The sequence below is a fragment of the Umbelopsis ramanniana genome, assembly GCF_025399195.1.
Source record: "Umbelopsis ramanniana AG unplaced genomic scaffold K450scaffold_73, whole genome shotgun sequence".
Lineage (NCBI taxonomy): Eukaryota > Fungi > Mucoromycota > Umbelopsidomycetes > Umbelopsidales > Umbelopsidaceae > Umbelopsis > Umbelopsis ramanniana.
The window spans coordinates 1-24,959 of record NW_026252159.1 but is presented as its reverse complement, the minus strand read 5'-3'; the positions used below and the strand labels follow the sequence as shown (position 1 = coordinate 24,959).

At 41.8% G+C, this 24,959-nt stretch overlaps 13 protein-coding genes across 13 annotated transcripts; 7 read left to right on the top strand and 6 right to left on the bottom strand.

Annotated features, from left to right (window-relative positions):
- Position 1: 1 nt before the first annotated feature.
- Positions 2-1,529, top strand: K450DRAFT_258872 (uncharacterized protein). Its single transcript, XM_051591916.1, has 7 exons — positions 2-123; positions 246-274; positions 353-469; positions 532-1,028; positions 1,094-1,202; positions 1,282-1,317; positions 1,386-1,529. Exons 1-7 carry the CDS (start codon positions 50-52, stop codon positions 1,433-1,435), a joined length of 912 nt encoding a protein of 303 aa, XP_051440999.1. The 5' UTR covers positions 2-49; the 3' UTR covers positions 1,436-1,529.
- K450DRAFT_258860 (uncharacterized protein) lies at positions 1,386-3,931 on the bottom strand. Its single transcript, XM_051591915.1, has 8 exons — positions 3,395-3,931; positions 3,007-3,327; positions 2,761-2,939; positions 2,635-2,690; positions 2,446-2,566; positions 2,231-2,382; positions 2,049-2,173; positions 1,386-1,984 (listed from the first exon to the last, which is right to left on the bottom strand). The coding sequence occupies exons 1-8, from the start codon at positions 3,618-3,620 to the stop codon at positions 1,650-1,652; spliced, it is 1,515 nt and encodes a 504-aa protein (XP_051440998.1). The 5' UTR covers positions 3,621-3,931; the 3' UTR covers positions 1,386-1,649.
- Positions 3,932-3,993: 62 nt separating this feature from the next.
- On the top strand, positions 3,994-4,486 carry K450DRAFT_258858 (uncharacterized protein). The gene has a single exon (XM_051591914.1). The coding sequence runs from the start codon at positions 4,198-4,200 to the stop codon at positions 4,357-4,359; it is 162 nt and encodes a 53-aa protein (XP_051440997.1). The 5' UTR covers positions 3,994-4,197; the 3' UTR covers positions 4,360-4,486.
- A 588-nt stretch (positions 4,487-5,074) lies between these two features.
- On the bottom strand, positions 5,075-7,132 carry K450DRAFT_258853 (uncharacterized protein). The gene is made up of 6 exons (XM_051591913.1): positions 6,533-7,132; positions 6,326-6,468; positions 5,709-6,264; positions 5,511-5,639; positions 5,355-5,444; positions 5,075-5,296 (listed from the first exon to the last, which is right to left on the bottom strand). Exons 1-6 carry the CDS (start codon positions 7,103-7,105, stop codon positions 5,159-5,161), a joined length of 1,629 nt encoding a protein of 542 aa, XP_051440996.1. The 5' UTR covers positions 7,106-7,132; the 3' UTR covers positions 5,075-5,158.
- Positions 7,133-7,160: 28 nt separating this feature from the next.
- Positions 7,161-9,268, bottom strand: K450DRAFT_258851 (uncharacterized protein). The gene has a single exon (XM_051591912.1). The coding sequence runs from the start codon at positions 8,928-8,930 to the stop codon at positions 7,233-7,235; it is 1,698 nt and encodes a 565-aa protein (XP_051440995.1). The 5' UTR covers positions 8,931-9,268; the 3' UTR covers positions 7,161-7,232.
- Positions 9,061-10,317, bottom strand: K450DRAFT_258847 (uncharacterized protein). The gene is made up of 4 exons (XM_051591911.1): positions 10,201-10,317; positions 9,768-10,127; positions 9,612-9,700; positions 9,061-9,543 (listed from the first exon to the last, which is right to left on the bottom strand). Exons 1-4 carry the CDS (start codon positions 10,261-10,263, stop codon positions 9,192-9,194), a joined length of 864 nt encoding a protein of 287 aa, XP_051440994.1. The 5' UTR covers positions 10,264-10,317; the 3' UTR covers positions 9,061-9,191.
- A 1,507-nt stretch (positions 10,318-11,824) lies between these two features.
- K450DRAFT_258839 (uncharacterized protein) lies at positions 11,825-14,939 on the top strand. The gene is made up of 6 exons (XM_051591910.1): positions 11,825-11,927; positions 11,995-12,515; positions 12,581-13,477; positions 13,542-13,844; positions 13,908-14,550; positions 14,618-14,939. Exons 2-6 carry the CDS (start codon positions 12,071-12,073, stop codon positions 14,886-14,888), a joined length of 2,559 nt encoding a protein of 852 aa, XP_051440993.1. The 5' UTR covers positions 11,825-11,927; positions 11,995-12,070; the 3' UTR covers positions 14,889-14,939.
- Positions 14,940-15,593: 654 nt separating this feature from the next.
- Positions 15,594-16,254, top strand: K450DRAFT_258836 (uncharacterized protein). The gene has a single exon (XM_051591909.1). The coding sequence runs from the start codon at positions 15,723-15,725 to the stop codon at positions 16,008-16,010; it is 288 nt and encodes a 95-aa protein (XP_051440992.1). The 5' UTR covers positions 15,594-15,722; the 3' UTR covers positions 16,011-16,254.
- A 57-nt stretch (positions 16,255-16,311) lies between these two features.
- Positions 16,312-17,574, bottom strand: K450DRAFT_258831 (uncharacterized protein). Its single transcript, XM_051591908.1, has 5 exons — positions 17,480-17,574; positions 17,194-17,296; positions 17,027-17,104; positions 16,852-16,950; positions 16,312-16,784 (listed from the first exon to the last, which is right to left on the bottom strand). The coding sequence occupies exons 1-5, from the start codon at positions 17,547-17,549 to the stop codon at positions 16,706-16,708; spliced, it is 429 nt and encodes a 142-aa protein (XP_051440991.1). The 5' UTR covers positions 17,550-17,574; the 3' UTR covers positions 16,312-16,705.
- Position 17,575: 1 nt separating this feature from the next.
- On the bottom strand, positions 17,576-19,437 carry K450DRAFT_258826 (uncharacterized protein). Its single transcript, XM_051591907.1, has 7 exons — positions 19,231-19,437; positions 19,025-19,163; positions 18,877-18,954; positions 18,609-18,811; positions 18,377-18,532; positions 18,204-18,312; positions 17,576-18,127 (listed from the first exon to the last, which is right to left on the bottom strand). The coding sequence occupies exons 1-7, from the start codon at positions 19,294-19,296 to the stop codon at positions 17,688-17,690; spliced, it is 1,191 nt and encodes a 396-aa protein (XP_051440990.1). The 5' UTR covers positions 19,297-19,437; the 3' UTR covers positions 17,576-17,687.
- Positions 19,438-19,704: 267 nt separating this feature from the next.
- On the top strand, positions 19,705-20,897 carry K450DRAFT_258822 (uncharacterized protein). The gene is made up of 3 exons (XM_051591906.1): positions 19,705-19,923; positions 19,994-20,135; positions 20,215-20,897. Exons 1-3 carry the CDS (start codon positions 19,830-19,832, stop codon positions 20,789-20,791), a joined length of 813 nt encoding a protein of 270 aa, XP_051440989.1. The 5' UTR covers positions 19,705-19,829; the 3' UTR covers positions 20,792-20,897.
- Positions 20,898-21,123: 226 nt separating this feature from the next.
- Positions 21,124-22,530, top strand: K450DRAFT_275097 (uncharacterized protein; the record flags this gene model as incomplete). Its single annotated transcript, XM_051593154.1, has 6 exons — positions 21,124-21,315; positions 21,381-21,594; positions 21,661-21,890; positions 21,959-22,049; positions 22,108-22,255; positions 22,320-22,530. 6 exons carry the CDS (start codon positions 21,124-21,126, stop codon positions 22,528-22,530), a joined length of 1,086 nt encoding a protein of 361 aa, XP_051440988.1.
- On the top strand, positions 22,273-24,700 carry K450DRAFT_258811 (uncharacterized protein). Its single transcript, XM_051591905.1, has 9 exons — positions 22,273-22,718; positions 22,779-22,987; positions 23,053-23,202; positions 23,278-23,451; positions 23,521-23,756; positions 23,824-23,914; positions 23,983-24,060; positions 24,130-24,251; positions 24,321-24,700. Exons 1-9 carry the CDS (start codon positions 22,633-22,635, stop codon positions 24,606-24,608), a joined length of 1,434 nt encoding a protein of 477 aa, XP_051440987.1. The 5' UTR covers positions 22,273-22,632; the 3' UTR covers positions 24,609-24,700.
- Positions 24,701-24,959: the final 259 nt, after the last annotated feature.

The window sequence follows — 24,959 nt, the reverse complement described above, 5'->3', positions numbered from 1 at the left end:
GAGTACAGTAAACTCGTCGGTTCATCCTCTATATAATTTCCACTTTGACATGTCTGCTGAATCTATAGCTGTCATTGCTCCACCAAAGCAAACCTCGGCTGCTGCCGATTTTATCGCCGGAAAGTGAGTCCCATCTCGAGAATTCAGCTTTCAATCCGTACCTTACAAATACCGGTTTCCCTTATTTACCTGGTCGGTTTCATACCTGCACTTCACGCTTATTAATTTCACCATCGTTATTATAGCATGGGTGGTATGTGCCAAGTTCTTGTTGGTAAGTAAAGGCATTTGCGTCTTGAGTAAGATTTCGCTGTCATCATATTTAGCATCAAATTCGTCATATTTTTTGTAGGCCAGCCGTTGGATACCATCAAAGTTCGTCTTCAGCTCGATTCAGGTCGATTTAATGGTGCTATGGACTGTGCTGTTCAAACCATCAAGAACGAGGGCTTTTTTGCCCTATACAAAGGTATAGTGTTCATGGTGGGGATCAGCCGGCTAGAAAGTGTAGCTGAAACCGTTCGAAAATAGGAATGGCGAGTCCTTTGGTGGGAATAGGTGCTGTCAACGCTCTGCTCTTTGCTGCAAACACAGAGTGTCGTCGACTTCTACAAAGCTACCCTGGGGAGCAACTCCCTCTTTATAAGATTGCTATTGCTGGATCTGGAGCTGGTATTGTCAACAGTGTTTTGGCTTCTCCAGTTGAAATGCTCAAGATCAAGTTGCAAGCTCAGTTTGGCAAAGGAGCTTCAGGTTCAGGACAGCGATATTATAGTGGTCCCATTGACTGTGCCCAAGATTTGATCCGTCAACACGGTGTTGCTAATGGTCTTTTCCGTGGTCTTTGGGCCACTATTGTTCGTGAAATTCCTGCCTACGCTGGTTTTTACGTAGGATTTGAGGCTACCAAGAGAACATTGGTCAAAGAAGGTCAAGAGGCCAGCGTCCTACAACTTATGACTGCTGGTGCAGCTGGTGGTTTGGGTTACTGGGCAGCTTGTTATCCACTAGATGTAGTCAAGTCCAAGGTAAGTACTTTATGAAATCATGATGGGTTTACTATGCTCTGGATACTGACATATATACCTCGTAGGTTCAAAACCAAGTAGAACCTCCTAGAGGCTTCTATATCATATCTACCTTGAAAACTATTCACGCTGAAAGCGGTTTTGCTGGTCTTTTCCGTGGATTTGGCCCATCAAGTAAAGACATTACCTTTTTGATTGTCCTGATACCACAGCATCACTAACGTCATTCATCTCTTTCTCCGTTTTTTCTCAGTGGTCAGAGCTATACCAGCCGCTGGTGCTACATTTAGTAAGTCCCATCTTGGCCACTACACGCTTTTCCTCACACCATCTTACTAACATTTTACTTCATTACAGCTGCATATGAACTTACCATGCGGGCTATTGAGAAGAACAGTTTGATATAACTGCATACATTTTTCGTTATAACGATTGCTGCCGACGCTGCTTAGATACATTTGTAAATATCTATTGTAGAATTGATACATCTATCAATAACATTGTTGTGTTGTCAAAGTACAAAGTAAAAATATGTGATTGAGTAAAAAAGGATTAATGCAAAGAAGATGAAAAATAGGTAATAGTAAATGGAGGATGTCTAGGTTGAGAAGCGACTATAGTCTACATAATGATGCAACCTCGTTCGTTTTGCATACGCTGAAGTTGTTCCGGACTATATTTGCGACCAGTCATAGCTTGCACATCTTCAATAGCTTGCTCGCGGTCGTTATCTTTTCGCTTTTCCTTGATCTCTTTAGGAAAGTATGTGGTTATTTTAGTTTCGAGTTCTACGTCCAATTGATCTGCACCAGCGAAGCGAACTGCATTTGCTTTTCGGCACACGGGACAATTGGGCATGTTCTTCCTCTGTTGCTTAATCAAACAGCGAACACAGAATATATGGCCACACACCAGTCGAATAGGCCGCCAGGCAATGCTCATGCAAATCGGACAGCCTGCGGATCAATAATCTCGTCAATGCCGCGTAAACTGGTATGAAAAACACAGTTGAACACTTACTGTAGTCATCCGGTTGCGGTACAATGGTAACAAGTTTGTCCGTTACGGACGCATACAATAGCTTTGACAGCTTGGTATTGAACAGAACATCTGTGCTGGCTAAATTTGGAAAGGTGGAGCTTGCGCTGTGAAACATTCGTTAACATGGGTGCTCGAAACTTCTGTTTACTATGGTAACATACTTTAAGCCACTCCGTTTATCGTGCTTCTTCAAAATTTTGAACATGGCCAATTGATTCATCGCTTGAAACTGCTTGATATTGATCAATTCTGCATTGAGCGCCAAAAACTGTTCGTAAACGCGCCTAGATCCTTTGCTCATTATCTTGGGTATCTGCCATAGAAGAAAATATCAGTACATACTGCTACTGTATTTTATGTGAATCCGTTGACTTACTAAGTTCAGCCGTCGGAGTTCTGCAGTAAACCATTCCATCTGTTGTCTTGATTTTTCTGCTGACCTCAATGATCTGTCGAGTTCATGACTTCCCTGAAACACTTCTGCGTCCATATATATCCTTGAAAGACAAAATTGTTATCAATGGATACCGATATACATCTACAAATCAACTGAGCTTTTGATTACCGAAATATTTCTCTCCACGTGTACAGATCAGACTTCTTTGGTTTGGCTACAGTTACCTACGGACGTAACACGAGTATTAGAAAAATTCTTTCATCATTGGCGTTACTCATTTGACAAACTGCTTACCAGGGAGCTTAGTTTACTCTCCATATCATACACATCTTTCTCAAACTTGTTCTTCGCCTCTTCTTGAACATCCGTGATTTCATTTAGTTCCCTCATGAGCATTTGGAAAAATTCATCATCTTGTTCCAATTCTATAACCAAAGTCTTCGTCCTCTCAATTTCTTCAATTCCGTCATGTTCTAATAGAAAAAGTTTTCAGTTTATAATGGCTATCGAAACATCTCACAATTGTAGCATTTGGCTTGCCTGAAGTTCTCGGTTGGTGATTATGTTCTTTGGATTCATTTAAGGACAACTGAAGAAGTGTTTTGGCAAGCTTGGCTGAGCTACTGCTTTCCCGTCGCGAACTAACATTTTCTCTAAGTTGTTGATCTGAAAGGACGCTCAATGGCGGTGGACTTAAGGAAAAATAATCAGTGTCGTCCTTTGAGTAACGGAATTCAAGTGGTGTAGGCAGCACTTCTTGATCGTTGCCCGCAACTTCCGTTGGTTTGAGCAACTGCTGTATGCGGGGATCATTTTCCAGATAAGTAATTCTAATGCATGTCCGTATGTCAGGAGGCTGACCTTTAAGCTCATAACCGTCAGTGATTTGTTTGCCTATCTTCCATTGCTTCTGTGCATATATACTTGCCTACAAAAAAGTATTCAATTTTCAAGCTATCATCGTCTGCTCCCTCTGTCTCGCCACTAGACTTGCGGAGCCATTCGCTGAGTAATGTCGCTGAAAGTCCTCTTTGCTCCATTTCGTCGACAATTTTCGAAATAGCTTTCTTAAGATACTTGTATCGTATCAAATGTTTCCTCAGTTCATCGGGAAGGTTTTCTGTATCAGTTTCTAACTTTTTTGCAAACTTCATTGTGCCATAAGATTCATGCGAAAAGGCAACGACCTCGGGCTTCTTTTTTTCTTGGAGTTCGACCTTTTCGGGTCGTGTGACTGTCTTTCTTCCTTTCCCCCCATGCAAAGGACACTATACACAAACTGTATATCAGCAGCACGTAACATAACAGATTTTAACTCATAGCAGAAGCTTATTTTAGATTGGTTCAGCTAGCTTTTGCTGTGGATTTTTTGCTGTAGGTCGAAGTGACCAAATTGGTACGGCATGATCGTGACGGAACAGCTGATCAAATTGACACCAAAGGAAAAAAGGTTGTGTCTCCCGACTGCGGCCAATTGCAAGTAGAATTCGCACGCAGCTAACATCTCTCACTTTGGCTTTTTACCATCATTTATATACCGCACGGGCTCAGTAGTTTCATAAAAACATAAATTTTGCACGCACGCAAGTCAACATATCTGCCAACGAAAATGCAATTTGAGCCAGCCTCGTGACCAGAATGGCAAAAAAAAAAAAAACGTGTGCAGTATCAACAAGGTCGTGACACCACCCCTTTCTTTCACTTTCACAGCAAAACTGACGCCAAAAGGATATGGTTATCAGGCTTCCTACGAGAAATGAATCAACGCGTATAAACGAATCTACCAAATACAGAACTTTTCGTTGGATGACTCTAGTCGTCTTCTTACTGTGCTCTACATTTTTGATTGTTGATAAATCTATTTCTCACAACTTGATATACCGCCTCAGGTAAGCTTCGTACGGGTTTGCCATTAAAGATACGCAATAATACATAACAAGCATTTTAAAAGTTTGGAGGAGCTTGAGGACCACCATAGTCTCTTATTCGTCGCGTTAGACACTGGAGCGCCACCTGCAAACAGCACTCTGGGTGAGGTCATCAATATCAATCAATCGATTGCATTAGCAGTTTCAGCGCGAGAGAAGAAATATGAATGCTTCGAGGACAGCCAAACCTTGCAATTCGATTCACTGGAGGCAGCTTTAATGACTAGACATACAGCACCTGGGTCATTAATGCTATGGCAGATATGCTCAGAAACACGCGACTCTGGTGGCCAGATGATACCCAATACAGCAGAGTGTATAATCTCTGAGTTTATTCCCATCCCACAGCCATCGAAAGCTGCAACCTTTACATGGTTCACATGGACACCAACTCAAGCTGTGCAGATTAATCCTGATGACATATATTGGATTGTGGTCAGCTCAGATGCAGCCACAGATGAAAGATCGTTAGTATGGATAGATAGCGACAAAGGGAAGGATCCTTGGGGAACAGCCTTTTCAGATGGCAACGGTACGTGGATAAGAGATCGAGATGGCTCTCAATCTGTTCCCAGCCTGCGTGTCATGCTTCGCTGAACAATAATGGCATGCAGCTGCATTTCCAGTCATCCAATAAAACCGATAAATATGCAAACAAGCAGCTTTGATTACAGTGATGATGGAAAAGAATTATATTATATCGTACATGTTAAATTTACATTGACTTTTGATCACGTTGTTATAATGTTTACAAGCCTATTTTATCAGCAAGGCTTGTAACTGACAACTTTGGGAACAAACCTCTTTTCTCCATACTTCTGTCCCACATCTTGCATATCTTTCATATCCAACTCCAGTTGCATCATTCGGTTACCGAGACGATTATGAACCTCTCTTCCATACTGTAGAGGGTATTAGTAGGCTAGAAAAACTTATATGAGCGCAAACATTTTAACATACCTTTTCTTGAAAGGATGGATCACGAATGTTGGTGTCTCCACTATTTGTAAAAAGGCTTTTCGCGCTCGCTCCAAGCATGGGCTCAAGCACCTATACATACCAAACGTCAAAAAAACCGAGACATACCCACAATCTATACTATTAGAACTTTCTTACGTTATTTCCAAGAAATATGTTGATTTCACTTTGAGCTTGCGTTTTCCTTTGTTCTGAACGCAAGGATCCAACTGTATAAAATCCTCTGGTTTTGCTCACTCTCAACTGGCCCAATCTGGTAACTTTCGACTGGATGTACCCAATGTGAATATGGAATGTCTTTAAAAAAAAAAAGCCTTACATTTTCATGACCTTTACCTGCACAATAACCCGGTTGATTTGTTGCCACTCACTTTCTTTATTGATTCTGGAATTGTATATGCGGATGAGTTGCGAGACTGACGTTTGAACCGTGCCTTCCTGCTTGATCTTTTCTTCTTTAATCATCACTACGTCGTCGTCATCCTCAATCAAGTCAAGGTGACCAAATTCCTGTGATAAGACAGGACTTCTGGTAATGGTTGCAAATTCATTATTTGGAATACGATTGCCGGAATGATCGGAACCTTGTATATCACCATCCACATCGGTCATACTGAAGTCGCTGAAGGAGACATTGGAGTACCTGCTGTTCTCTTCCAATGGTTCAGCTGAAGAATGGGTTTTATGTATCTTCGTATCAGGCTCCAATGCTAGCGGTGGAGATCCCACCTGTATCTCAGGAGCCAAGTTGTTGTCTGTGAGGCCACTCACATCCATCACATCATCGATAAGCACGTTATTGAATACGCTATCCATATCATCGTACATCTGTGGCTCAAGTTTGATATCTTCTTCGTCCTTGTTATCTTCCTGCTCATCAGACACTGGAAGTCTGTTGGAAATACGTCTGAGAAATTCTTCTTATCTAAACCCCATAACGTCTTTAAACTTACCCCAATCGGGTTCGAAGACGTCTCTCTAAATCCTTTCGCATATCTCCGTGGTATAGAGACGGGACATCTCCGCCCAATAACTGGCAAGTTCCTGGCTCAATCATCAGTGTCCCTCGACTGACGCGACAGTTTTTCACAAGGATCTAATGTAAATTTCACGTTAGCCCATATTAGTCGCACTCTTCGCCCATCATTTAGCAACCTTGCCTTTGTGCCCAGATACGTGTTCATGGAGAGGGATGGTATTCTCCTGAATTCAAGTGCAGTGATGATTTTGTATCCATCCGTGACCTCTAGCTTAAGCGTGCCTCTCGGGAAGTTAACGGGACCGTTGGGGACGGTAGGAGGCTGATGATACACCTGGCGTACCGGAGTGGAAGCAGTGAGTGTATTAAGCAAGCTCTGAGCACTGTTCTCAACATCCATTATGCTATTTATCTGGAGAACAGTTCCATTTGGAGAGCCAGGAAACAAAACATCGTGCAGATGCCCGAAGTTGGGTGGTATGACTGGCAGAGAGGAAGTTGACATGTTGGATTTTAGAAAGTGATCGTAGATCTGCCTCTCTGTGGTCGCATTGTCGGCTTTGGACTTGTCTGAAATTAGGCTAGTCAGGTACACCGGCTCAATATGTATGGCATAACGATTTTCGAGAGCTGTCGACAACTGCGCATGTCTACTCATGTAAAGAAGCTCGGGATAGAGAAAAGAAAAAAAGCTTTTTGACAGCCTGTGCCACACTACGCGCCAATTTCGCGTTGATTTTTGTGTTTTCTTCATGGTTCGTTCTGCGCGTCGTGCTTTCAACACTGCCTAGTCGTCATGGTTGTATAGCTAGGGACTAACTGATGGCTAAATATTTTATTTTGGTTTATTCTATGGCTTAATACAGTAGGATTACATTAAATTATTTACAATCTTCAATGAATTTTGGAAGTATGTTACAAAAGATGATCCACATAACTTCTTTTCGAGCACTATCGAATACGCTACATCGTATTGTACTGGTTGTAGACGGTTGACCAAGCAATGGGTCCTCAGTAATACTAGTCACTGAACGCTTTGAGTCAGCTGCAGAAGCAAAGAGCACAAGTTCTTCTCCTCCCCAGGTATCATCTTCCATCATTTGGACTTGTGAAACAACATTCTCCAGGACGTGTTGCTGTTGCTTTGCGTACTCTTTAAACACAGCATCCATTGCCTTTCTATCTGAGTATGTGATGTTCACTTGTAATGGTGCACCGGCTTTGATGAAGGTGTTATAGAAAGCAATGTAGTCGGTTTGTAGTTCGTGAGGAATTGGATCGCTCGTCAAGCTAGTATAGTTCATTTTGTGTGGTTTTTCATCTAGAGGTCGCGTCTCGTTCAGTTTGGCCATGGTTTTGTTCGCTAAAATGCTGTATTGCTCACAAAATAGAACATTTTCTGTACTGAAATCTTGTACGGCAACATGTTTTAAGTGCTCCAGTAGCTCGGGTTGTGTGAGGATGTATTCCAATGACACCGTGGTACAATCGAGCGTGCGCGCAACCGATATTGAGCTTTTTCTTCGTCCTGTACGACTATATCTTTCAACTTTCTTGATGCAAGGACAAGTACAGAGCCCATAAGATGCTAGAAGAGGATATGTAACTGCAATGAAATGTGCAACCGCCTGGCTGAGACCTATCCAATTAATAGATCCCCAGAAGAGCCTTACGTTCGGTCCATTGTAGCTAATTGATGGTGGAAAAATAGTGACCCAGACGAGATACAATACGGATGTTGGTATACCAACGGCAAATATTGCAATGAGTTCATTCCGAAGATTGTGAGCGTCTCGATCATGTCTGAGAAGCCAGATCAGGACAGGTGAAATGATACACTGGAAGAAAGTGACCATAAACAGTAGCACCATAGTGCCTATTCTTGTTGAACAAGTTTTCACAACAACATGGTCAAAGCCATAATAATATCGATGCATTAGGATCAGAGGAACCGTCACGAGCACCATTCCACATAATAAAAGAAGCATAAATCGACCATTGCTGATGGAATGTTTGTCTCTGTTGTGAATGTACCATTTTCGATCCTTTTCAGATTCACCATTTCCCAGCCGAAGCTTGATTTTATGAAGGCTGAGTTGAAATCGTAGGTAGTATGCTCTCCAGATGAAAGATGCGATCCACATATAGTATCCGTAAGTCGTTACATACATGAATATAGGACAGTAGATGCAGCCATCCAAAGCTTTGATAATGAGGGAGATCGATATGACCAGCAGATGTCCGGTTTCTCCAACTGCCAACGCTAGTAAGTTTCGCTTTCGCAATGTGTGTATTTGCTTTTCATTCACTGGAAATCGCAGTTTTTTTTCATTGCTTTGTACAGCTCGGGCGCGATGTATCAGGAGTGCGGTTGTACAAATAACATAGACCATGTTGATTAACGCAAGTGTAAAGTAGACTCTGTTGACAATCAGGCGCAATCTGAAGTATTGGCATATTACTTCTGGTGTGGTATCATCTGATAGATCGAATTGCTCGAGGACGAGTGTATTGGAGCAGTCTGGTAGTGGATCGACCAAACTCGCCAATTTGCATACATCTTCCATTTGGGTGGTCATGGTAATGAGAGTATAGCAAAGGAAAGTAAATGGGCGAGTGCTAGCGGTCTAGCTGATGGATGAAGACACTTTCGATTGATAGAAAGAAGAAAAGAAAAAGTGGTCATAAGTCGTTACAAAGCAGAGGAAAAAAAAAAAAAGGAATGCGAAGCCGGTCAAAACTGAAACTTGAAATGTTTCTTTACCGTATCACACGACAAAAGAAGAAATAATGTGAAACATGTCTGCAAGCTAATGCTGCTCTCCGAGCCAGCCATGCTTTCATTTTTTATGTACAAGGTGCGTGCTTTCATCTGGATATAAGGTGGCTGCAGACGGAGCTGCTGTTGGGGGTGCTGTTCTACCATAGGGTTCAGGTGAAAGCTGGCCTTCAATTGAAGGTGACTGGGAAGCAATGGCCCTTTCATTCTCTTCATACTGATCCGCAACCCATAACGCAGCTCCTACTGCATTTGTCCACATGAAGAATAGGTTGAAAAATGGTATCAACTCTAAGGCCACTGCAACGGCACCAAAACTGGCGTATTCCGATTTGCGCTGCCATGCATACCGTCTCGAATCAGCAACGGTCCATCCACGGAACTCCAAATCATAATGTATATGATGTCCCCAGCTGAAAAATGAAGTATGCCCATAAATTTGCTGTTCTCTGCAGCAGCCATTAAATTGTGAACTTCTTACCAAGCTACCCATCCGTTGATGTAACACGCGAAAACTGTCCCAATAACAGGGATAAGGTGTAATGGCAAAGTCAAGAGTAAAACGAGCACCTGATGAGGGGAATGTTTGTCAACAATAAGGAACTGTCAGTATACTACAAAGGAAACTGCCATTTACCTGTGCTATTAAAAGAAACCAAAGCATGATAACGCCAGCAGTTACCCCACGACAGCAAACAAGAGCATCGTGTACTTTGACTCTTGTGTCGAACATTCTTCTCAGACCTCTGACCTTTAATGTCTTGTCAAATAGAATATCGATATAGATCGGCGTGATGATGGCAAAAGCGAGCAGATCTATGACGACTGACTCTAACAAAACAAAAATCACGGATACGAGCCAGGCCAACCACACAGGACATTTTGCATTGATAAGTGCGTGTGCTTGTAATGGTAGTAAGAACACGAAGGATAATACAAGCGATGCGATCCCGACTAACAATGTGAGAAGGAATGGGCACAACACCTTTGGCCATAACTGCAAGGAATGGCGGTGAGCGGTTCCGCAATGGCAGTCTTTCGAGCCGATCGTAAAAAATGATATACCGTACCTGAGGATGAGCTATAAAATACACGAAACCAGCTATGGGATATGAAGCTGCTGGTGCCGTCATGTTATTTGGTCGCAGTAGAATGGAACAAGAACAGTCGGAGAGCTTGGCAAAGATTTAGAAACGGGGAAAAACTGGAATCAGGTTACCATATAAGGAACCCCACTTAAAAGCGCTGGCACCAAGCCTTCATGTGCCATTGCTTGCTTTATGATAAGGTGTTTGGAAACAATCATCATTAAAGCTAGACCTGGGAATAGAATCCTCTTCATTTAAATATGATTGCTGGGCATGATAAAAGCCTTGATTTTAGCCTGCGCTGAAATACTCAAAGCATTCTATGAGGTTTTATGAATTTTCTCCAGATCAATGAGATCATCTATCTATCCTGGAAGGAATCGAGAAACGGAACAGCCTCCTAATTTTTTGAGACATGCTTAGGTCTCCATCCATCACTTTAATTGTGTCGGTAGAACTGCATGCAACAGATCAGGCTGATAAGCATCCCATTTTATTTATGGTACTCCTGACCTATGACATATCTCACGCAAATGCGATGAATGCCTTTATGTTTGAAAGCTATATTAACGATATAAGCACGCAAAATTGTGGCATTTAAACACTTATCGAAATTTTTATCACCTATTCTGCATCTTTGATGAAGCAAAGAGGTTCTTCGCCGTACTGTAAGATAGAGGGAAAGTTTATGAATGAAGTGAGGTAAATTTCATTGGCTACTTTTAAATTAGGCAATAACAGCTCAGCGGCATGTTGCATCTTTGCCTATTTCATGTGCGGCCATTTCGACCCAGCTTGAACAATAAATAACGCACTATCAAGCCAGAGAATAGCGCTCATCGATCTGATTGTACATATTTTTGAGACATTAATGAAAGAAAGTTCTCATGACACAGAATATTGACTATATATATCATCGCCTATACATGCTCTCAGCGATATTCTTGTCCTATCGTAATTGCCGTTGTGTATACCTACCTTGAAATGGCTGACCCGTTTACAGAGAAGCAAGATCTAGAAGGGCAAAAGCATCTTGAAACGTCTCGGGCCATCCGGTTCGACGAAGAAAATGATCAAATGACATCACGGCCAAAGGGCCAAGCATTGAAGCGCAGAAATTCTGCTATAAGTCAAAACATCATTGCTTACCGGACGCTCAGCATCACGATCAGTGAACATGAGGCAAAAAGAAGTGTTGTTACCGCCGAAAAGCAAGGTCTCTTTGGCAAGAAGACAGGAGCTGTTGAAGGTAAAGCATATTGGCCAGTAAATATGTATTCGTTGGCGCCCCTTTATTCAAATTGTCTTAAATACACCTTAGAAATTGCTTCCACGAACTTCCATAAGCTTTCTGTAGATGAAGTACTACAACAGTTTTCAACTTCGGAAAAAATTGGACTGGAACCTCAACAAATTTCGAAGCGACTGTCTCGCGATGGTAAAAACAAGATCAGCCCTCCGCCTAGCAATTGGGGCCGCAAACTATTCTCGTATTTCTTTGGAGGTTTCTGTAGTCTTTTGTGGTTTGCCAGTATCATCTGTTGGTAAATAATTTTTTGTTGCTGATGCTATTACTTTTCCTTGCGATATTGAAAAATTTCTTCTTTGTAGGGTATCATGGAAGCCCTTGGGTGATCCAAATCCAGCTCCAGTCAATCTTGCTTTGGCTATTATTTTGATGTTTGTCATCTTCTTGCAAGCCATTTTTAATGCTTGGCAGGACTGGTCAACAAATAAGGTAATGAATGGCATTAACAACATGCTCCCAACTCATACCTTGGTTCTTCGCAGTGGTCAGCAGTCTACAATTGATGCTACCAACTTGGTCACTGGCGATATCGTCTACATCAAGATGGGTAATAAAATCCCAGCCGATTGCAGACTTATTCAAGTTTCTGATGACTTGAGATTTGATCGCTCCATTCTTACTGGTGAATCCGAAGCAATTGCTGGAAGTGTGGAAACTACAGATCCTAACTTCTTAGAAACACACAATATTGCCATGATGGGTACTCACTGCGTTAATGGTTCGGCTATAGGCGTAGTCATCGCTACTGGGGATAACACCATGATGGGTAAAATTGCAAGACTATCGGCTACGAATAGCAACCAACGAACTCTCCTTCAAGTCGAAATTCTTCGCTTTGTCTTGATCATTGCTGGTCTTTCTATATCCGTTGGTATAATCTGTCTCATTACCTGGGCTGCATGGCTCAGGGTTGATTATCCAGGCTACCTAACCTTGCCAAACGCTTTAATCGACGTTATCTCTGTTATTGTCGCATTTGTTCCAGAAGGTAGGCAAAATATGCTCAATGAAGTCTTCTCGCTCGAATACTTTTTGTTAACATGCCTCGCTTAGGAATGCCGGTTGCGGTTACTCTTTGTCTTACCCTGATCGCTAACAGAATGGCAAAGAGCAACGTTCTTTGTAAGGTGCTCACTACGGTCGAAACACTGGGAAGTGTCAATGTAATATGCTGTGATAAGACAGGAACCATCACCTGCAACAAAATGTTTGCTTCAAATGCCGCCATCACTGATCAAGAATTTACTGCACGTGGATGCGTGGATATTGCGAACGACCATAGTCAATCCCCTTATCAGTACGCTGTTCAGCAGCTTCACATCGCTACTTCTTTATGTACAAATGCTACCTTCGATGCCTCCACCATTGACTATCCTGTTCCTCAAAGGAAGATTAACGGTGATGCCACAGACTCTGCAGTGCTCGTTTTTGCTGAAAACATCAAAGAGACAAAAGACATAAGATCTGAAAACGAAAAAATATTTGAAGTTCCTTTCAACTCTAAAAACAAGTGGATGTTGACGCTCTCTCGTCCAAAGAGTGAACTCATGGCCAAATCTATTGACTCTGAACTGACGACAAATGACTATGTTCTCTATACCAAAGGCGCACCAGACGTTCTATTCTCTCGTTGTTCATACATCATGCTGCCAGACGGTTCCATCGATGTGTTCTCAGAAGAGCGAAAGCAGCAGATTGTTAAAATTCAAACCAAGTGGGCACACGAAGGAAAGCGTGTAGTGGCAGTTACCAAGAGAATAATTAAGCATTCCGAACTTGCCAACAATGCAACCCCAGGAACCAACCATTTCGGTAAATACGTTGCTGATATGAATCAAAGTCTCACTATGATTGGGCTGCTGGCAATCGTCGATCCACCTCGCGAAGAAAGCGCCCATACTATTGATGTCTGTCGCCGAGCTGGAATTCGTTTTTACATGGTTACTGGTGGTAAGTGTTCAATATCCATGATTTATCAAACCTGGAACCGTCCTTAATTAACTTTTCCACTCAGATTTTCCTGCAACTGCTGCTGCCATTGCCAGGCAAGTAGGAATATTCTCACGTCAAACAAATGACACCGTAGCGGACATAGACTCAGCAAAAGAGATCAAGACTGTTCCTCAATTTGATCCTGACGATCCTGATAATTTTGGCTCCTTACTTCTAACCGGCTCTGATATTCAAACTCTGAATGACACAATGTGGGAACAAGTATGTCAGTATCAAGAAATCGTATTTGCACGTACTTCCCCCGAACAAAAATTATTCATAGTGAAAGAACTGAAGAAACGAGACAATATTGTTGCTATGACGGGTAAGTGAAGCAAAACGTTTCATATGCTCTTCAGACATGCATGCTAAAGGAAACGGAACACAGGCGACGGTGTGAATGACGCTCCATCTCTAAAAGCCGCCAATGTTGGTGTTGCTATGGGAGGTGGGAGTGATGTTGCGATAGAGGCCGCAGATATGGTACTACTGCACAAGTTCTCAAGCATTACAGTTGCCATTGAAAATGGCCGTCTGGTTTTCGACAATCTGAAGAAGGTCATTCTTTATCTCCTACCTGCTGGCTCATGGTCCGAGTTATGGCCAGTATTGGTTAATATATTCTTGGGATCTCCTCAAACGCTGAGCAGTTTCTTGATGATTGTCATTTGTGTTCTCACGGACCTTCTACCCTCCCTTGCTCTGATGATGGAAAAATCCGAAGCTGATCTTCTTACTCGCAAACCCCGTTCTCCTAGAAAAGACAGACTTGTCAATCTCAAGTTGCTCACTCAAGCGTATCTTATCACTGGTATTATGGAAATGGTGTCCTCTATGATCATGTTCTTCATTTACCTCAATGAACAAGGAATTCCGTTCAACAAAGTTATGCTCTCATTCAGTTTATATAATTCTCCTGATGGATATATGGGGATTGATGCCGCAACCATCACTCAGATAACAAACATCGGACAATCCATCTATTTCTTCAATTTGGTCGTATGCCAATGGTTCAATGCTCTCAGTGTTAGGTGAGAAAATTGTTAACATGGTTTCCTATTAAGGGTTAATCTAATAAGGCGATGGTTTCTATCGCAGAACCCGAACCAGGTCCATATTGCAAGCAAATCCACTCTGGGGACCTAACAAGAACTTGTACCTTTTCGCTGCTTTCTGTGGTTCCCTCTGTATTGCGTTAATCATTCTCTATGTTCCAGTATTCAATACTGTGTTGGGTACTTCACCAATTCCTGTCAAATACTGGTTTACTCCTTTCGGTTGGGGCTTTGCCATTCTTTTAGTTGATGAGACTAGAAAGCTTATTGTTCGCAGTTACCCAGCATCGTTTATTGCTCGCATGGCTTGGTAGTTTATGTATACACTAACATACACCATTAAATATATTTATTTGATATACAACTTACTTGCGAAGTGGCCAGCTTTCTTTCTATCGTAACGATATGGTGGTGTGATTTTCTTGTGGTGCAACATCGTAAAACATTGCTCGTACAGGATTGTTTACAATTACAAGGGCAGGATGGTGATTAGAATACGGATATTCAGAACTCTCAGGATGATAGCACAATTGTAAAGCTTACCTTAGTACCTTACGAAAACAAAGACTTTGGTGCAGTACATGATAAATCACAAGGCGTTTAGGTCTGGAAAATGCTTGTAGCTCAAGAAGAGTGTACGTCGATCCAATTTGTCGGAGAAACCTATTGCATTGTTGAGGTCAGACTTCGCATATCACCACCGACAAAATCCAGTTAATCAGCAAATTAGAAATCATTGGAGGTACATCCAAGAGCTTGTTCTATGTTTTCAGCCTAAAAATTGCTTCATATTTCTAGCAAATTCTTTTAGCAGTATTTTGAACAAACAAGACAAACTTTCCTTATTGTGCACAAACCCATCACTTCACTCGAAGCATAATATCAATAGCATTGTTTTAACAGATCAATGAAAGACGAGATGTTCATTTTTATTCTGTGTCAAATGTTCCTTTTCAGTTACGGCCATTTAGGAGGAAGCGCTGCCAATTTTCACACAACAGAAAGCGCCAGGGTGGTGCCACTGCCCCCCAAGTGAGCTCACCTGACATCATTTCGCAGGAGTTGGGCGCAAAGCTTTAAAAAGCCCGAGGTCAGAATGAACCATCTTTTACTTCCAGGATATTTAAAACAAGCTTCCTATAACTACCATGACTAGAAGTAAGCAAAATCTTTACCCTCTGCCTGTGGAAGAGTCGAGGCACTACCAAAGAAACGGTTTTCGAGACGCTCGAGGTCCCACCAAAAAGAGCGGACGTGGCCGTGGTAACTGGGGCGACTGGAAAACCGAAGATCTTGACCACGAACTGGAAATGGAAGTAGGCTCCTCAGACGATTTGGAAGCGTTGGAAACACAGGAAAGTCATTCAAGTGCTATGGCTCCAAAAGTACAGATCGTGGACGAAAGTAATTTTGAAGAAAGGAAGAGCCAGCCATAAGAGTCTGGAAAAACTACCGATGAAAAGGGACCTGTACGTTCATTTGCAAATGGTGAACTACGCTATGTTGCTTTTCTATAAACTTGAACTTGAATATCCGTAAATCTCTTATGTTAAACGCGAAATTCCATATGGATCTTGCGATCAAACGTTCCTTATAAAGTTACCAATAAACGCTGAAACAAAGTTGGATCATGATCTCGCTCATTAGTGTCTTCGCTCTTAGAGACGTATTGGGGTAAGATTTGTTTAGATACTATAGGGAATTCTCGTCCTCATTAATATCTAACCAATATTCAAAGGTTACAGCGCGTGATATATTGCTGAGTCTTGTTATTTTGTGGAGCCATCCCTATTGTGAAATTTATGGTTCATCGAGGGCGTTCAACTGGAATCAACTCTAGCGTGTGCTACATCCTAGCTTGAACATTGCAATATTAGCAGGGCTCCTGTCTTCGCGTTGAGTTGCGCAAAAGGTACCAAACTTGCGATCCTCCAAGTAGACGTAACCTCGCGTTCGACGGTTATACAGCAGGCTTTACCAGCCATATACTTACACACCGCGCTGTCTAGAGCATTATGAATAAAGCGTACACAGTATATATTCTCAAGTTTAACTGCATTGTATTAATGTACATTTTAAAAGCGTTATTGAACGCACGATAAGGTGATGAGAATGCACTAAGATTGATAAACTATCCTTGGAACTTCTTGATGGTAAGCATTTGATTCATCAACTCTTGCAGCCGGTCGTCATCAATCTTATTGTGTAAGCTGCTCGCAGTCATTCCTTAGCACTTTGTATGCTATATACTTCCATACCTAAGTGCAACGAACTTACCTCGGGATCAAAGCCTTTGCTTCCTCTGAATCATCGCAGCACAAATTGGCAAGCTGTGCAATTTCAAACTGTGACAAGCTACTGTCCTTTGCCAGTAAACTAAATTCATATTTGAGTAAAATGGCGGGTATACCAGAGCAACCGACTGAGGACGGTAGGTGGAAGCAAGACTCACCCTCGAACTTCTCGAACCGAGTCTCTGTTTGTGAATCGACTGAAAGATTGGACGTAGCTTACAGTTTTTTGCAACACACTAGAGAGAGAAAGAATCGACTTTAGTAAATTCCTTTGGTAGCTGATACCGATATGGTTCGGATCAAACTGTAAGTTGCTGTCATTTACTTCGTTTGTGGCCTGTTTTCGCCGCTGTGATCCTTGGATTCTCGTTGAGCCTCCAGGAGAATATTTAATTCAGATATGAAAAGGCAGTGGGCATTTTGAAATTCTAAATAAAGTAGCAAGTTGTATAAAGTCGGTTGGTTACAGGGTAAGTTGTGAGTCCCATGTAAGTAATTAGGTGAGTATTCGTGAACGAGGTCATCAAAGATGTTTTGAGAAGAATGATTTGAGATTTCCAATGATCAGTGGTAGTTCTTTAGTCAATCACTATTAGTGGCTCATATGTTACCTTCACCCAACTTCAGCTGAGCAGCGTCTTGTTCTTCATTTGCTCCTCTGCGAATATGTCTGTGGGCCATAGCACTTCAAGCTCTGTTGGGACCACCTGTGACAAGCTTCGAAATATTAAGACGTTTTTATGACAAAATTTACGCGCGTATCATCAAAAAAGCGGGAACGAAAATTACGAAAACAAGAAAGTCTATCAATAATTTTTGTCAATATTCAGTCACTTTCTTAATTGCATCATAGCACCGAATCATATCAGGCATATAAAACTTTTCAAACGCAAGCGGGAAAGGTGTATCCCATCCGCAAACACGTTGAATTGGTGCCTCTAGTCGTAAGAATGAGCGTTCCATTACAGCAGTGGTGATTTCTGCAGCAAATCCTCCTGTCTTTGGTGCCTCATGCCCAATGACAAGTCGTCCAGTTTTGTTTACACTTTCACAGATAGTATCGATATCCAATGGAACTATCGTTCGAAGATCAATGAGCTCGCAGCTTAAACCAGGTATATGCTTTTCGGCCAATTGAATGGCGTTCTCCAGTTTGTAAATTTGTGTACCGTACCCAACCACGGTGACATTATTGCCTCGTTTCAATACTTCAGCTTTTCCAAGTGGAAGTTCGTAATCGCTGACGGGTACTTCCTCCACTATAATAATGAGATTGCGTTAGTTACATGTTAAGGTATGCCAAGTAAAGCATGTCAAACATGTATCTGTATTTACCAGCAGCACGATAGAGGATCTTGGGTTCTAGAAATATAACGGGATTGCGGTCACGAATGGAAGCTAGCAAAAGTCCCTTTGCTTGTATAGGGCTACGAGGCATGACAATCTATTTGTAAAAACAATTAGTGAGGAAGGGACGTTTATGAAATTCACACTGTGGTGAGACCTGCCTTTACGCCAGGACAATGAGCAAAAAAGGCTTCAGGGGTCTGCGAATGATAATGTCCACCATGTCCGACAGCGGAGCAAGGAGTACGGATGGTTAGCCCGCCAACATTGAATATGCCACCGGACCGGTAACGATATTTTGCTGCTTCATTGACAATCTATAATTCATAATGAAGGTAAGTTGGTATATTGGAACGCTTGATTGAAGAATTATACGACAGCTGTGATGCATACTTGATCGAACGCGGGGAAAATGTAGTCCGCAAACTGAATCTCAGCAATAGCAGTGTGGCCGACAGCAGCCATTCCAATGCCAAATCCTACAATGCCTTGTTCAGTTATAGGCGTGTTGAACACTCTGTCGCGACCAAATCGTTCAGCCAATCCCGATGTGGCTCGGAATACACCACCAAAAGATACATCTTCGCCAAAGACAACTGCCAATCGTGCGGAGACGGATCAGTATCTACATTACGATATTCATTAAGATCGCAATACATACCTGAGGTTTCGTCTGTAGCTAAGGCAGTTGAAAGAGCATTATTAATAGCTTGAAAGAAATTCATCTTTTCTGTCTCTCCTATTTAAGATAAACACCATTAGTACAAGTCATTCCTCTTTTTCGACTATTCATAGGTAGTATTCCTTACCGTTCGCAGCACTCAGAGCGGCCAGTTCTGGATTTCTGAGTGCTTCTTCTGGCGTTCTTTTAAGTAGCTTGGAGTCTGCAACTCCCGGAAGAAACCCTTCGGCCGGAGGGGGCTGGTCAGCATAGAGTCGTCTTTGTGACTGAAAACTGAAAAGTTAGGTTTGTTCTAGGCACGTAACTACAAGGTTATTTGCGTATGTTCGTTACCTGAAAAGCAGCAGAAGTTAGTCTGAAACAGCTGTTGGGAGCTTTTGATTTGAGAATGCGCAACATTCAACAGTCTTTTATTCAAGTAGACGAGATGCTCTGAAGAGGTATGGTTGAAAGCTCCCTCGCGAGCGTGAGAATTTAAGTGCGGGAAATCAATTTTGACTTGGACAAGTTGGATACCCACCAAATTGACGAATTGGGGGGCTTCAGTCAGAGTACTGTTCGCTGAACTCGCAGTGTTATTTCTGTTGGACTCATGCTACAGCTCCGTAAAATGTCGAGTCTCTTGATTTCTATCAACATGTTATCCTGTATGATGCAGATAAGTTCTAAACCTACCGCTCATGAGCAATCATATCTTCTGTAGTTGTTACATGTATCTATGCAAAACTTCCTTATGATGACTAGCTATGATTGGTCACTACTATATATTGCCTATCGCCTATGTTCTCGGCCTGGTAACCCCGTATACTCGGTTCTTCAGAAGGTTGAAAGAAGTCACGTGCTCGCGGAGTCCTTTTGACCGAAAGTATGAACAGCTTGAACGTAGTGTCATTACGTATGTTACAGTAGACCATGCGTTTCATATAACAGCAATGACAACAAAAGACATCTACGGACAGAAAAAAGTCAGAGAAATAGAAAACACGAGTCGAAATTTTCCCTTCGATGGCATCATTTTGAGCAAAGGTACAGTCTTAGTAGCTTTTAACAGTCTCGCCATCGTGTTTATGTTGACATCTCTTATTCTACTGTCTAGATCCTGAGCCTGAAGTCAGTGGTCAACGAAACACGATATGGCGGTTCCTTGTAGCAGATGAAACAGGATCTATAGTCATGAAGATATGGGGACAGCATGGAGAATACTTGGCTGAAGGAGACATTGTCCACCTTCATGACGCGTAAGTCGCCTTATAAACGATAAACTACATTTTGAGGAGGAGATAGCTAACATAAGCAACACGACATGCTTTCCTACAGTGAAATTCGACTCTATTTAGGATTTCCATACCTAACCTTATCTCGTTCAGGACATGTTCTGAGAATTGGCCGTGACACATTTTTATACAATGACAAGCCAAATCGTAGCGAAGAACTGCGTGACGCTAATGCGCAGTCGACGCAAGGCAACGTTCCATATACACAACAACAGCGCATGAATAATAACGTGCGGCAAGGAGGGGGGAAACAGGCGGCGATCAATCCTGCAAAGTTTCCTCAAGCTAATACTCAGCACACAAAAACATCGTCCAACTCAAGTGGCCCATTCAATCCATATCAGCAGGTTCCATCCCCAGTGATACCATCGTCGTCTTCCAATTCCCCAAGAGGTGGCTTTAGTAGGGGTGGTCGTGGAGATAGAGGTGGAAAACGTGGTAGTCGAGGACGTAGAGCTTTTCGAGACAGGGATCAACCTGATAGGCCATCACCCGGTTCAATGCAAGAGAGACCGTCAGACTTTCAAGATACGGATTCCTCAGCATTGCCGATGAAGAGGGAAGGTGATGATGGCAACCAACCTCCAAGACAAAGGTCACGCATGAATTACGACAAATGATGGGTCCGTAGATGTAATCCACGCATTAGAGCCTGCCATTGCTAATAGCATGCTATTTGGTAATTTACAGCATCAGAGGCAACCTTTCAACAATTGACGGATGCCATATCTTAAGTTGTCAACAGCACAATGAGTGCCAAAAGTTGCTCTTATAATGACGCTGTGATGCACTTGTTGTCGAGTAACCTCGTCGAACAGAGTATGCTCTCAAGATGGCAGTTGATACAGTTATTTTTGGAAGGTTACCCAAAGCAAATTACTTTGCTGAGCGCTTCAATTTCGTATTTATTGATGCTTGTTTCTTTGTCTTACATGTTGTCTTTCCCTTCACTATGTCCAAAAAATACAAGCACATACCATCATTTAATAATAATAACTCCAGAGATAATACACTACTTGAGGTCAAAAAACCTATGTTATCAAATCTTGTACATGCATCACACAATACAGAAGCCGAAATCAAGAAAACCTTGGAAGAGCTGCGCTTCTTCATTTTCAAGAACTCAATATTAGGTTCTAGTCAGGTTGTGATATGATAAGAAGCAATTTTATTTTCCAAAGCTGATAGCTTATACTTTACGCCGATTAGAAATATCGTCAAAAGGTATGGAAACTTCTACTAGAGGTATACTACGTATCGGCCAACTGTTATAAGGATTTGCTTGAAAACGGCGTATCCGAATATCACAAGGATATTATACATGACTCGACAATATCATTTTTCGACGATGGTACGGATTCTTACAAAGGAACGCTTAAGCAGATGCAAAGGGTGCTGAACTCGTTTATATGGCTACATGCAGGTTAGTATTTAATTGTAGACTGAAAAAATTTAAGAGAAAGTATGATATTTAACCTCATTACGGTAGAGAAGACAACTTTGACAAGCACGGCTACCGTTTTTATATCTAAACTGCTGTTAAGACATCAACCAGCACACTGGAGATTCGCCTATGTAAATACCATGAGCTTCCTGGTTGTACCATTCATTATGATATTGCCAGAGCTGGACGCTTTCTTCACATTTACTACCTTTGTCCGCCACTGTTGTCCTTTGTACGCTCAACCCAACTTGCTCGGTGCTCACTGCGGCGTCAAGGTAAGTATTGACCGTTCATAATTTTATATGGATGCACATACTTTCAAATAACTCTATGCTTCACCAAGCTGTTGGATGTATGCCTGAAGATAATAGATCCTGAATTGTCGGGCTATCTTCGTGGCAAAGGGCTAACAGCTGATATATTTGCTTTCAAAGGTACAAATGCGATTTGAAATGTTGTAAAAGGATACCTATATATTTACCCATTCAAAAGAAATATCAACGTTATCAGCATCGGTCCAGCCATTCTCGGAAGTACTTCATCTCTGGGATGTGATGATCGCCTTTGGTGTCCATTTGAATATCTTGTTCAATCTTGCTCAGCTGGTAAAGCGTCGAACTAAGATATTATCGTCAACAAGGTATGGCATCAACTGCTCCCCTGTTACTAGTAACATCTCTTTTGTTACTGATCTGTCTTTATAGCCCTATACATTTGATTAGATCGCCACCTCCCTTAGACGCTCTTTCCACCATTAACCTTGCCTTTCAACTAATTGATATCCTGCCTAACAAAACATACTTGCAACTCGTACGACATCCATATGACGAGACCATAGCCCATGAATTAGGAGTTGATGTACCGGAAAGTGAACAAGATGAATTTACTGGAGATGACACTGAATCTGAAGGGTAGCTTATAATAACGCGATTTTTGGTCATAGTGGTCCCCGCCCTTCAATAAAAAAATTGATTCATTCCAATATCAATTTTAACTCATTCATTCATGTAGCCTGTCATGAGCGAAATTCGTTTTCAAGATCTGCCAAATGATGCTAGCGGATTGCTAAGACGAATGGCTTCCGAACTAGTTTGTCCCATTTGGTATGTCGTTACCTCTTACCTTTACCACCGGCCGCCAAGTGTGACTTATCATATATTCAGTTTAAGCTACTATGACGAACCTATGTTAACACCTTGTCTACATACGTACTGCAAAGCTTGTATTTTAAGGTCACTAGAGACCTTAGCAAGATGTCCACTGTGCAAGCATGGGTTGACAAGGCGACAATTAAACCCTATGCCATCAGTAGCCGAGGTTGTCACAAATTTTCAGGAACTTCAGACAGCATATGAGGAAATGACAGGACAAGGTATGCTTCAACAGCCAGAAGGATTGATTTCTCTGTGGATAGCTGACACATTTCGCCTTTTATAGCTATATCCCAAGAACCAATACACAGTTCGCAATGGCAGCTTCAACCAGATACACATTTAACTCAAAAATATCCTTATCCTACGAAGGATGATCACAGTGGTTATACTACTTACGGCAATGACAATGAACCCAATGCTATTTCAAGTACATGTATGATAAAACTCTCTTTGAATATCATACTCGTTCGATCGTGTATAACAATCAGCTGACAATGTCCTCTTGCAGCTGCTACCGTTTTCCAGAATCAAGGGGTAGAACATGATAGCATAACGGCAAATCAGTTTGAAGAGATACTAGAAGAACCATCTGAGATGAATGATATCGATTTGCCAATAGGAGGATTCACCATTGAAGATACGGATGCAACCCAAATTTCGGCTCATCAGGTTGCAAGTCACTGTAGGTTGCCTTACATTAGACATCCATTTCTACTACACTTCATGCCATTGAGAACCATTTTCATTCCAGCTGTAGCATCATCACCTGAATTGACAAATCAAAGCCATCATAACTCACTACCACCATCACAAAGCGTTGGTGGAGCTGATCGTCCAACATTCTACACATCCCAATTTTCAGATTTATCGCTTGACGCAGATACAGAACCATCGCCAAATTTTTGGAAATCAGCAATCGGGCGACGTCCAACATCGAATGTAGAATGTTACGTGATTTTGGCAACACATCTTCCTCCTTCTTTTGCTGTATGCATACACATTCACGCTGTCGTCATTGGAGCGTATAAAAAGCTAATCAATTGACCATATTTAGGAAACGGAACTTAATAGCATCGTGCGAACCTTGAAAGGTCGTGTGGTCAACGAATTTTCACAAGAAGTGACACACATTGTTACCACAGCTGGTCAGTTATCTTGGCGTAATGGATTTCATAAATGCTCGGTTTATATCTAACTTCAATACTGTATGAAGATCAAAAGAATTTGGCGAGAAGAACTCTCAAATATTTGCAAGGCATAGTTTGCGGAATATGGATAGTGGACAAAGCTTGTAAGTGAATGCTCGGCTGCACCAGTACAGACGAGTGACAATATATTGAATTTGAATGATATTTGCAAGGGTTAGAGAAATGTAAACTTGCTGGAAGGTTTGTTACGGAAGATGAAGACGAAGTTGATGGAGATGAAGCGAGCGACCGCACATCGATACCACGGATAGCTCGGCAAGCTAAGGCAGCCAATGTAATCAATTGTCTTGTATATTCCTTCCTGCTTCTTTTCGCACGTCGTCTAATGACATCTTACTTTTAGGAACCTGGACTTTTTCAAGGTTTAGAAGTCACTTTTTGGGGCACTTTCTACGGGCCATCCAAAGACGAACTCATTTCTCTTATACGATATGGAGATGGCATTGTGTGGGAAGGCTCAGACAATCTACCAAAGGGCGCTATAATAATATACGATATTCGAGACACTCTTTTTCATCATGGACATATGTTCAATGAGGCTGTAAATGCAGCATGGATATTAGATTCCATTAGCTGCTACCGTCAACTACCAAAGAAAAACTACAGTCCTTTTAGAAATAATTTGCGCTGACATCATATAAGTTTAGCTTCGTATCAAAATGTTGATCTCTGCCGAAAAATTAAAACGGATATCTTCCAATATACGATTGTTTTCTTCGAATATGCACCTCTGCCTACCACAATATGAGCTGACTGCTTATTTGCCAATAGCAATTTCATGAAATCATGAGATAGTCTAGGTTGGAGAAGTCAGTCCCGCTGATCTTGAACATATATCATTCTTCACTTGTGTTCACCAATGTTGATATCTACATCTATTAATCAACATTTATATCTCGCATCTTCAGCAGTCCATCATTTTTTCTTACATTCCATCATGTCATTTACAACAATAAGTAACAATGGTTTAGTTTACGGGAGT

Coding starts and splice junctions, on each gene's coding strand:
- K450DRAFT_258872 (XM_051591916.1), top strand. CDS start 50: ATGTCTGCTGAATCTATAGCTGTCATTGCTCCACCAAAGCAAACCTCG. Junction 124..245: donor GCCGATTTTATCGCCGGAAA/GTGAGTCCCATC, acceptor TCGTTATTATAG/CATGGGTGGTATGTGCCAAG. Junction 1,029..1,093: donor TAGATGTAGTCAAGTCCAAG/GTAAGTACTTTA, acceptor TATACCTCGTAG/GTTCAAAACCAAGTAGAACC.
- K450DRAFT_258860 (XM_051591915.1), bottom strand. CDS start 3,620: ATGAAGTTTGCAAAAAAGTTAGAAACTGATACAGAAAACCTTCCCGAT. Junction 2,940..3,006: donor TCACCAACCGAGAACTTCAG/GCAAGCCAAATG, acceptor TTTTTCTATTAG/AACATGACGGAATTGAAGAA. Junction 2,383..2,445: donor AACTCCGACGGCTGAACTTA/GTAAGTCAACGG, acceptor CTTCTATGGCAG/ATACCCAAGATAATGAGCAA.
- K450DRAFT_258858 (XM_051591914.1), top strand. CDS start 4,198: ATGGTTATCAGGCTTCCTACGAGAAATGAATCAACGCGTATAAACGAA.
- K450DRAFT_258853 (XM_051591913.1), bottom strand. CDS start 7,105: ATGAAGAAAACACAAAAATCAACGCGAAATTGGCGCGTAGTGTGGCAC. Junction 6,265..6,325: donor CGTCTTCGAACCCGATTGGG/GTAAGTTTAAAG, acceptor TATTTCCAACAG/ACTTCCAGTGTCTGATGAGC. Junction 5,445..5,510: donor ACATATTTCTTGGAAATAAC/GTAAGAAAGTTC, acceptor TGGTATGTATAG/GTGCTTGAGCCCATGCTTGG.
- K450DRAFT_258851 (XM_051591912.1), bottom strand. CDS start 8,930: ATGACCACCCAAATGGAAGATGTATGCAAATTGGCGAGTTTGGTCGAT.
- K450DRAFT_258847 (XM_051591911.1), bottom strand. CDS start 10,263: ATGACGGCACCAGCAGCTTCATATCCCATAGCTGGTTTCGTGTATTTT. Junction 10,128..10,200: donor ATTTTATAGCTCATCCTCAG/GTACGGTATATC, acceptor CATTCCTTGCAG/TTATGGCCAAAGGTGTTGTG. Junction 9,701..9,767: donor GGTTTCTTTTAATAGCACAG/GTAAATGGCAGT, acceptor TCCCCTCATCAG/GTGCTCGTTTTACTCTTGAC.
- K450DRAFT_258839 (XM_051591910.1), top strand. CDS start 12,071: ATGGGTAATAAAATCCCAGCCGATTGCAGACTTATTCAAGTTTCTGAT. Junction 13,478..13,541: donor TTTTTACATGGTTACTGGTG/GTAAGTGTTCAA, acceptor TTTTCCACTCAG/ATTTTCCTGCAACTGCTGCT. Junction 14,551..14,617: donor TTCAATGCTCTCAGTGTTAG/GTGAGAAAATTG, acceptor TTTCTATCGCAG/AACCCGAACCAGGTCCATAT.
- K450DRAFT_258836 (XM_051591909.1), top strand. CDS start 15,723: ATGACTAGAAGTAAGCAAAATCTTTACCCTCTGCCTGTGGAAGAGTCG.
- K450DRAFT_258831 (XM_051591908.1), bottom strand. CDS start 17,549: ATGGCCCACAGACATATTCGCAGAGGAGCAAATGAAGAACAAGACGCT. Junction 17,105..17,193: donor GAAAACAGGCCACAAACGAA/GTAAATGACAGC, acceptor TTCTCTCTCTAG/TGTGTTGCAAAAAACTGTAA. Junction 16,785..16,851: donor GCAAAGGCTTTGATCCCGAG/GTAAGTTCGTTG, acceptor GACTGCGAGCAG/CTTACACAATAAGATTGATG.
- K450DRAFT_258826 (XM_051591907.1), bottom strand. CDS start 19,296: ATGTTGCGCATTCTCAAATCAAAAGCTCCCAACAGCTGTTTCAGACTA. Junction 18,533..18,608: donor TTTTCCCCGCGTTCGATCAA/GTATGCATCACA, acceptor TATGAATTATAG/ATTGTCAATGAAGCAGCAAA. Junction 18,313..18,376: donor CTCATTGTCCTGGCGTAAAG/GCAGGTCTCACC, acceptor TTTTACAAATAG/ATTGTCATGCCTCGTAGCCC.
- K450DRAFT_258822 (XM_051591906.1), top strand. CDS start 19,830: ATGACAACAAAAGACATCTACGGACAGAAAAAAGTCAGAGAAATAGAA. Junction 19,924..19,993: donor TGGCATCATTTTGAGCAAAG/GTACAGTCTTAG, acceptor TCTACTGTCTAG/ATCCTGAGCCTGAAGTCAGT. Junction 20,136..20,214: donor ATTGTCCACCTTCATGACGC/GTAAGTCGCCTT, acceptor GCTTTCCTACAG/TGAAATTCGACTCTATTTAG.
- K450DRAFT_258811 (XM_051591905.1), top strand. CDS start 22,633: ATGAGCGAAATTCGTTTTCAAGATCTGCCAAATGATGCTAGCGGATTG. Junction 23,452..23,520: donor TCATCAGGTTGCAAGTCACT/GTAGGTTGCCTT, acceptor TTTTCATTCCAG/CTGTAGCATCATCACCTGAA. Junction 24,252..24,320: donor GGCAAGCTAAGGCAGCCAAT/GTAATCAATTGT, acceptor TCTTACTTTTAG/GAACCTGGACTTTTTCAAGG.